Source organism: Triticum urartu, chromosome 2 (assembly GCF_003073215.2).
Source record: "Triticum urartu cultivar G1812 chromosome 2, Tu2.1, whole genome shotgun sequence".
Lineage (NCBI taxonomy): Eukaryota > Viridiplantae > Streptophyta > Magnoliopsida > Poales > Poaceae > Triticum > Triticum urartu.
Window position 1 is genome coordinate 33800497 of NC_053023.1, and position 10194 is coordinate 33810690.

Sequence of the window (10194 nt, forward strand, 5' to 3'; positions counted from 1 at the left end):
AGTTATTTTGTTACCGGGTTGGGAATGACCGCACCCCCGCAGGGGTGTGGCAAGCCGCACTTCCTACCTAGTTATAGGAAAATGGTAGTGTAAAATGGGCTTTGGGTATTTTCAAGGGTATATTTTAGAGTGCAATAATTTATTTGGTGGTTTCATCCCTCTATTTGATGGGACTATAGACTGTCAGCCTTTGTTTTTATGGACTAGTAGCCAAAGTTTGACTTTCAAAAATGTAGACACCGTAGTGCATCTACAACCAGGCGCCCCAAACCCGTCTCAAATAGTTGGACGAGCGTACCGATCACTGACCGATCATAAAAGATCAACCTACCCGGGCGCTTCAAACCGGCCTCAAACGCCCGGGTTGTCCGGCGCCCCTCATATGCACCCCAAATGTTGGGCGGATATGGAGCAGCCTGGGTACGCCCGGGCGTGTCCGCCATGTCGGAGCTGGCAGGCCCAGCCCACCACCGACCCCACGGCCATCCCACAAAAAACCCCAATCCGACTCCTCGCTCGGAACCCTATCTCACTCACTCTCCTCTCCCCTCTCTGATTCCGATCCAATCTAGCGCAATTCAAGCTCCAGCAGTCACTCCGGCTCCGACGTCGACCTTGACGAGGAGTTTGCCCTCCGCATTGCATTGAAGGTGTCGCGGGCGTTTGATGTGCCGAATTTGCAAAGTCCGGCTGTAGAGGCTCTTACATCCTGGAACTGAGTGAGTATGGCATAGCTCTTACATCACGTGGTGAAAATTGACATTTGGTAATCTGCTAACTAAAGACCAATTTCATATCCTGGGTCTGACATTGCCTACTGATAGAACATCATTTATATTGGTTGAAGAAAATCCATGTTACGTGGTTGACCTTGCACCTAGAAGCAGAGGCATGAGGTTTTAACCCCTTCTCCAAAAAATGTTGGTCGCAGCCAGAGACCACCTCTACAGACTAAAGTGAACGCCCCATCTGGATCCAATACATGGCTATGTGGATATAGATGCCGGCAATGAAAAATTAAAGCCACATACACCGTTTGCTAGAAAAGGTGACCAAAAGGACATGCGAGAAATAAGGATGACCAAGGAAGGCGGCCAGGAGGTCCCTTTTACCATGGGAGCCATCAAATGTCTATTAGTGGTAAGCTATCACCCGGCTAATTGTTTTCATTCACTAACTAGTAAATTTTAATTTTCTAAATTTGCATGATTTGCAGGACCTGTTTAGTGCTGGGAGCGAGACGTCGGCGACGACTCTCATCTGGACCATGTCAGAGTTGATGAGGAACCCAGCCACCATGGCAAAAGCACAAGACGAAGTACGTAACAACCTACAAGGGAAGCCAAGCGTAACCGAGGACGACCTGGCTGACCTCAAATACATGAGGCTGGTCATCAAGGAGACGCTTAGGCTGCATCCGTCGGTGCCCCTGCTGCTGCCGCGTGAGCCCACCGAGGCGTGCAAGGTCCTCGGCTACGACGTGCCGACCGGCACCACCGTGTTTGTGAACACGTGGGCAATCTGCCGAGACCCCAAGCACTGGAATGCCCCGGAGGAGTTTAGGCTGGAGCGGTTCGAGTCCGGCAAAGTAGACTTCGAGGGAACCAACTTTGAATACGCACCGTTTGGGGCAGGCCGGAGGATATGTCCGGGGATGCTGTTCGCACAGTCTAGCATGGAGCTGGCCCTTGCCGCCCTCCTCTACCACTTTGACTGGGAGCTTCCTACCGGAGGGGAGTTGGACATGGAGGAGGAGATGGGCATCGCCGTCGGTCGGAAGAATGACCTATACCTGCATGCTGAAGTCTGTGTGCCTCTTAATTAGCGTCTGCTTAAGATGTCGCATAGTGGATGTGATCGATTAGGTTGGCTAGATCGAACATTCCAGCTGCATATTGCACACAAATTCCTTGAACATTTTGTTACTAGGGTGTCATGGTGGTAATTATAGTAATTATTGTATTGTACTGTTTTCATGATTTATTAAAAAATCAATAATATTTTTGTATTGATTATCAAATATGTGGTTTCCCATCACCAATCTGATTTTCTTTGTTTGATATTATGAGCTCAAGCTAAATTTTCAAAGATCTACTCCTTGTGTAAATTCCTTTCTAGTATTTTCGGCCACGTTCACCACCCTGCTGAGGGTACCGTCAACCACTGCATTGGAGAATCTTCAAACGAACAACAATGGAAATACCATCTTCAAGAACTATGGGCACCAGCCAACAACTGACTAAGAATGTGTACTTAGTGTCACCAAGACGTCTACGAAGGACTCTTCAACATGGGATCTTCTTCCATGTTTGGCTAAGTCAACAAGCCGCATGAGTGTACCGAATGTCACAAGCAAAATCAAGGAGGATAAAAATTGGCAGGCCTCTAGCTACTGTAAAAAACGAGTGGTTTGGGCTTTCGAGATCTAATTTTCAATTGCAATAATCCCAGTAGTTTGCAAACAGTTTTGAAAAGTCTTTTCCGTACCCAATACATATGTACTCTCGACATTCACAAATGAATAGTAGAATGACCATAGATTAAAAATATACCCTTAAAAAGTAGGAGAAAGAAAAAAAACAAAAATGACATTTATGTAATCTCAAACTCTCTCTGTCTCTGTCTCTCATGCATTATAGGAAAATGGTAGTGTAAAATGGGCTTTGGGTATTTTCAAGGATATATCTTAGAATGCAATAATTTATTTGGTGGTGTCGTCCCTCCATTTGACCGGACTATAGACTCTCAGCCTTTGTTTTTATGGACTAGCTAGTAGCCAAAGTTTGACTTTCAAAAATTTAGACACCGTAGTACATCTACAGCCATGCGCCCCAAACACGTCTCAAACACCCGGACGGGCGGACCGATCACTGACTGGTCATAAAAAACCGACCCACCTGGGCGCATCAAACGCCAGGGCTGTCCGGCACCCCTCATATCCTGCCAAATGTAGGGCGGATATTGGGCGGCCCGAGTATGCCCGAGCGCGTCCGCCATGTCGGAGCTGGCAGGCCTGGCCACCACCAACCCCGCGGCTATCCCACAAAAAACCCCAATCCAACTCCTCGCTCGGAACCCTAGCTCACTCACTCTCCTCTCCCCTCTCCGATTCCGATCCAATCCGGTGCAATTCGAGCTCCAGCAATCACTCTGGCTCCGACGTCGACCTTGACAAGGAGTTGGCCCTCCGCATTGCCTTCAAGGTGTCACGGGCGTTTGAGGTGCCGAATTTGCCAATTCCGGCTGTAGAGGCTCTTACATCCTGGAACGTGGTGAAGATTGACATTTGGTAATCTACTAACCAAAAACCATTTTCATATCCTGGGTCTGACATTGTCTACTGATAGAACATCATTTATACTGGTTGAAGAAAACCCATGTTAGGTGGTTGAGCTTGCACCCAGAAGCAGAGGCCTGAGGTTTTAACCCCTTCTCCAAAAAATGTTGGTCACACCCAGAGACCACCTCTACAGACTAAAGTGAACTCCCCATCTGGATCCAATACATGGCTATGTGGATATAGATGTCGGCGGTGGAAAATTAAAATATAGATGTCGGCGATGAAAAATTAAAGCCACATACACCGTTTTCTAGAAAACGTGACCAAAAGAACATGCGAGAAATAAGTGTTGGGTCATCTCATCCTCATCACGACAACAATATTTGTCAAGTTTTTAATACACATACGTACATTGCAAGGACGGTCGACGGAGCATGTGGATTGGACATGTATGTAGTATTATTGAGTTCTAAACAGGATAATATGGCCTTGTCCAGTTTTCACAAGCAGATAACAGTCAGTGACAAAAAGAACATGTGAGAAGTAAGTGTTGGATCGAAAAAACAAAAGGCATTCTGGGGTATAATCTGACTATTGTACTCGGTTTACACATGTAAGTTGAGCATAGAACTCATCTTACAAGACATGTGTCAGCCCCTGTGAGCTCCTATGACCAAATGGCACTGCCAATACAGGTCTAAACCGAGAGCAAGGCACACACCTTACATATAAGGCGTGAGCAGATTAATGTTCTCGGCTTACATATACAACTTGAACAGAAAGAAACACGAGCTCGGTTTACACATGTAAGCCGAGCATAGACCGCGTCTTACAAGACACGTGTAAGCTCCTTGGAACTCCTAGGACGAAATGACATTGCCAGTACAGATTTAAGCCGAGAGCAAGGTACATGGCTTACATATAAGCCATGACTAGATTAATGTTCTCGGCTTACATATACGCCTTGCACAGAGAGAAATACGGTCACAGCTTATTCCTGGGCACTGGCACCATGTGATTACTCCATGTAGGAAAATTAAGCCGAGAGTGACACTCGGCTTACAGAGGGCCCACGTGGTGCCTTTAGGTTGCTAGGAGCCAGGGTTTTTCTTTTAGAGAGGGGTCAATGCCTAGTTCATAGTACTAAGACTACTCATAGTGGGAATTAACATATGTGTGGTGTCATGCAACACTTCATATAAGTTATATGTATAACTCATCTTATCAGTATGTGTGATGTTACTTATAGTGTGAGTAACATACTATATTATCGCATGAATCTCTTTCCTCATTAATTATTTACCATATCATCTATTTTGCCTGCATATATATGATGTTACCACCTACCTCTGTTCTGGTTTATTGGTTTTAACTAATAAAGTATTAATGCATGTCACCAAAAATTTATAGCGTTGTATTTGTATTTAAACATAGATTACAACAATATTATTTTTCATGACAAGAATTAACATTTTGTTAGTTATAAGTAAAATCAAAATTTAGTATAAAATACAAAGGGATCAATAAATCAGGATGGAGGTAGCATGCTACTTCCACTATGGGTAGTCTAAAAAGACCTATTGTTCGGTTTTTTCACTACGTAGTGTGTGGATGAAGAACAAAGCGCGATCGTGCACCCATCACGATCGTCTAGGGAATCTCCGCTCCCTAGTAGAAGTAGTACGTATCCTTGGCGCATCGGAGACGACGACGAGACGGGCGGTTCGTTCCGGACGACAACCAAACTTGCCCTGCAAATATCTGGTCGTCTCGCTCGCATAGCGATCCACGCCAGTTTACAGTAGAACATCCTAGCGTACTCGATATATTTAGTCTGTGCCGCATGCGTATATACAGTGCAGTTTATCCCCAGCCTTCTCTCGAGTGAGCTCAAGAAAATAACAGGCGCCATGACCACGGAGCAAGCAATTTATCTCGTCTTGGCTCTCCTCCTGCCTCTCCTGCTCCTCAAGTTCATCAGGAAGCGCGGCCACGGCGCTGGGCAGCAGCTGCCGCCTGGCCCTTGGCGGCTACCGGTCATCGGCAGCCTGCACCACATCACCGGCAACCCACTAGTCCACCGTGCCTTCGCGGACATCGCGCGCCGGCTGGGCGACGCGCCGCTAGTATACCTCAAGCTCGGCGAGGTGCCGGTGGTGGTGGCCTCTTCTACCGAGGCCGCGCGCGAGGTCATGAAGACGCAGGACGTCACGTTTGCGACGCGGCCGTGGAGCCCCACCACCAAGATCATCATGTCCGATGGGGTCGGGCTGGCGTTCGCGCCCTACGGCGCTCACTGGCGCCAGCTCCGCAAGATCTGCATCATGGAGCTGCTCAGCGCCCGCCGGGTGCAGTCGTTCCGCAACGTCTGGGAGGAGGAGGTGACGCGCCTCGTCGCCGTCATTTCAGCTAGTACCGGCGAGCCCATCAACGTCAGCAAGCGGCTCGCCATGCTCATCGCAGACATGACCTTGCGCGCCATGATCGGGGACAGGTTCAGCAAGCGGGAAGAATTCCTGGAGGTGCTCCAACAGGGGGTCAAGATCCTTTCGGGGTTTAACCTCGGCGACCTCTTCCCCTCATCCTGGCTCGTCGGCTTCGTTAGCGGCTCCGCCCGACAGGCGTGGGAGAATCACACCAAGGCCTTCGAGCTCATCGACTGCGCCATCAAGCAGCACGAGGAGGTGAAGGCCGCCGCCGCCGCGTCCAACGGCGACGGGAAGGAAGGGGAGCAGGAGGACCTATTGGACGTGCTCCTCAGGATACAGAAGGAAGGCGGCCACGACGTCCCTTTCACCATGGGAGCCATCAAGTGTCTATTAGTGGTAAGCTACCACCCGGCTAATTGTTTTCATTCACTAACTAGTAAATTTTAATTTTCTAAATTTGCATGATTTGCAGGACCTGTTTAGTGCTGGGAGCGAGACGTCGGCGACGACTCTCATCTGGGCCATGTCAGAGTTGATGAGGAACCCAACCACCATGGCAAAAGCACAAGCCGAAGTACGTAACCACCTACAAGGAAAGCCAAGCGTAACTGAGGACGACCTGGCTGACCTCAAGTACATGAGGCTGGTCATCAAGGAGACGCTCAGGCTGCATCCGTCGGTGCCCCTACTGCTGCCGCGCGAGGTCACCGAGGCGTGCAAGGTCCTCGGCTACGACATGCCGACGGGCACCACCGTGTTTGTGAACACGTGGGCGATCTGCCGAGACCCCAAGCACTGGGATGCTCCAGAGGAGTTCAGGCCGGAGCGGTTCGAGTCGGGCGAAGTGGACTTCAAGGGAACCAACTTCGAGTACACACCGTTCGGGGCAGGCCGAAGGATCTGTCCGGGGATGCTGTTCGCGCAGTCTAGCATGGAGCTGGCCCTTGCTGCCCTCCTCTACCATTTTGATTGGGAGCTTCCTGCCGGAGGGGAGTTGGATATGGAGGAGGAGATGGGCATCGCCGTCGGCCGGAAGAACGACCTGTATCTGTATGCCAAAGTCGTCGTGCCGCTTAATTAACGCCTCCTTCGTATGTCGCATATTGCAATTAGTACACAAATTTCTTGTACATTTTGTTACCAGTGTGTTATGGTGGTAAGTACTGTACTGTTTTCATGATTTATTAAAAAATCAATAATAATTTTTTTTCGAAACGGAGGCAAAAGATTTGCCTCATCGATTAATTAAGAAGAAGAGAGTTGACCAGTTAATTAACGGAAAACCGGGCGAAAACCGATACATATAGACCACATACGGACTACTCGCTGAGAAAGAAACTGCATAACCACACGGTTAACCCGACAAACATACATAGGACGAAACAATCATGATCCTTCACACTTCTACATCGCAAAGAAACCCCCAACGAAACCAAGGTTAAAGACAACAGACACCACCAAATCCATGGAGACGAGCCAATCGAGGATGGTGGTCGAAGAGATTGAGTATCATCCATTAAACAGCCGCTGACGCCTTACCAGTGACGCCACTCTTCTTGCCTATGCTCCTGAGAGCCTTCTTCACCTGCTTGATTTTGCCCGTAGAAGCCTCCTCCGCTACGAGGCAAGCAATCGCCTTGCCAGATCCAGGACTAACTGCCTCCAAACGGGTGAGCAAGCCGCCGAGCTTTTTCACGAAGACCAACTCGTCAATATGTGCCAACATACCATCACGGTCAAAGATGGGCGGCCGGATGGACTTTACCGCCTCAGAATTAGGTGCCAAAGCACCTACACCCACAGACGGCACCTGGCCAACAGCCACAGGTGAGAGAGCAATAGCAACATCCAACCCTCCATGGTCCACAAAGGCGAGTGGCTGACTGTGCTCCAACGACGGTGGTGAGGTCGAGGTCGGCATCATCAAGGCCCCTCCAAGCGACTCCATCTCCATAGGAAGCACCATCGAAATAGGCGAAGTGGGCTCCCCACAAAGCTTTTGCAGCTCAGGCATAATCTGAAGCACCGGAGCCACGACCTCGATAACAGCTTCACTTCCAGAAGTAATCGGCACGATAGGCAACGGCGATGGGCAGGATGCACTGCGAGGGGAGAGATCTCCATACATGCCAGCTTCCTCATCGGCCGAATTAACATGGATCTTGGGCATCAGGGACATAACAGGCACAACCTGGAGCTTGGCAAGAGCGGCCTCTGCATTTGCCAAAACACTCCCAACTCTCACCAAGCAGTCTTGCAGCTCGGTGCGGAGCAGCACAACCTGCTCCATGAGGACCAACTGTTACGGTACATCTGTCGGGGTAGCATCGTTGGCAGGAGCAAACATCGGGGTAGCATCGTTGGCAGGAGCAGACATTGGTGGATTCAGTGGAGTAACATGACTTAGCGGCGTAGTCTGGTCCCTGGGTTGTTTTGCGTGGCAAAAGCGAGCAATGTGGCCAAAGCGAAGGCAGTTCCTGGACCGAACTGGGTCCCTACAAGAGCGGGCATGATGACCTCTGCAGAGGCACCGAAAGCATCGGTCCCTCAGCCACGCCGGAGGAGTCGGTTGTGCATTAGAAGCGGGACGCCGGAAGTCTATTGAAGATGGTGAATGACGGCGCCCCTTGACGAGGTGCCAGTCCCCAAATGAATCTTCATGAGGTGCCGGCGCACAACACATGAGAGCAGCTTGAGACTTCTCCTTGCGGAAGCATCCAAGCCAATCTCCCCAAGCCGAATGCACGGGAGAAGTGACTGGGATGGTGCAAGACATGCTTGCAGAGTCGCCTGATGCCAGCGGCGACGACAACGACGTTCGGGGAGCAGTGTACTCAGTCGGCGTAGCCGTCGATAGGGGTGCAGGAGTCGATGCCGGAGGCGGCGACAGCTGGTCGGCGGAGTTGCTGGCAGGGGGAGCGGTGGTGGTGGCCTGCAGGATCGGAGAGGTCACTGTCGGCCCAGCAGGACCACGATTCTCCCGATCTTGAACGGGCAGAGTGCACTGGAGAAGAGCATGAGCCGCCGGAGTTGGACAACCACATTGCAGGGCCGACTGAAGGTGCAGATCCTGAACGGACGCGCGGCCATGGTAGCATGGACAACGGGCAGGCGCGCTGTAGCGCTCGTCTTCACGGTCCTTGGCAGACAACAACCATGGGCCAGATGACCACCTACGGCCAGATCGGCCTTGCGGAAGGCGAGTGCAGCCGCGGCCAGCTCGACGGCGGCGGTAGCCAGGGACGACCGAGCGAGAGCCAACAGTGTCGTTGGAGCGGGAGCCGGTGATGTCGTCTTAGCGGCTAAGGTCTTGGACACGGGGAGCATCACGGACACGGTAGGGCAAGCCAGCGTTGGCGGCGGCGCTGGATCCCGATCCAGATCCAACTGAGCAGGGGACGGGGATGGCAGCGGGATGATGCGCTGCACGGAGCCCGCGGGGAGCGCGGCAGGAGGTGGCGGCAGCATGCCGGCCGGCCGGACGCAGGGCTGCGGATTGGTGGCCGACGGGGCCGGAATGGCCACCGTCGGTGTGGGTGTGGGCGGCTGGTCGCGGTCGCTCAGCATGAATCGTTATGGCTAGTCTCATAAGTCTCAACTAATAATATTTTTTTGGTATTGAATAGCAAATACAAGGTTTCCCATCACCAATCTGATATTCTTTGTTTGATATTATGAGCTAAAGTCAAATTTTCTAAGCTCTACTACTTGTGTGAACTCCCTTCTGGTACTTCCGGCCACGTTAGCCAGCCTACTGAGGGTGCAGGCGGTTTCCATACCGCCAAGCGCCAACCACCTCTTTGGAGAATGTTCAAAAGAACAACAGTGGAAATACCATCTTCAGGAACTATGAGCACAAGCCAACAACTGATTAAGAATGTGTGCTTAGTGTCACCAAGACGTCTACAAAGGACTCTTCAGCATGGGATCTTCTTCCATGTTTGGCTAAGTCAACAAGCAACATGGAAGGTTTTAACCCCCTTTCCAAAAAATGTTGGTCGCACCCAGAGACCACCTCTGCATAATGCATGAGACCAATACATGGCTATGTTGGTCGTACACACACTAAAGCGAACGCCCCATATATATGGATCCAATACATGGCCATGTGGGTATAAATGTCAGCAGTGAAAAATTAAAACCATGTATGCCGTTCGCCAGAAAAAGCGACCAAAAAGATATGCAAGAAATAAGTGTTGGATCATCTCATCCTCATCACAACAACAATATTCGTCAAGTTTTTGATACATATATGTATATTTCAAGGATAGTCGACGGAGCATGTGGATTGGACATGTATGTAGCATTATTGAGATTCTAAACATGATAATATGGCCTTGTCCAGTTTTCACAAGCGGGTAAACAGTCGATGACGAAAAGAACATGTGAGAAGTAAGTGTTGGATGGCAAAAACAAAAAGCATTCTAGGGTATAAACTGACCATTGTACTCGTTTTACACATCTAAGCCGAGCATATAACTCAGC

The 10194-nt window shown here is 50.1% G+C and overlaps 1 protein-coding gene across 1 annotated transcript; it reads left to right on the forward strand.

Moving 5' to 3' along the window:
• Positions 1 to 5190: 5190 nt before the first annotated feature.
• Positions 5191 to 6790, forward strand: LOC125540859 (desmethyl-deoxy-podophyllotoxin synthase-like). Its single transcript, XM_048704397.1, has 2 exons — positions 5191 to 6105; positions 6182 to 6790. The coding sequence occupies exons 1-2, from the start codon at positions 5191 to 5193 to the stop codon at positions 6788 to 6790; spliced, it is 1524 nt and encodes a 507-aa protein (XP_048560354.1).
• Positions 6791 to 10194: the final 3404 nt, after the last annotated feature.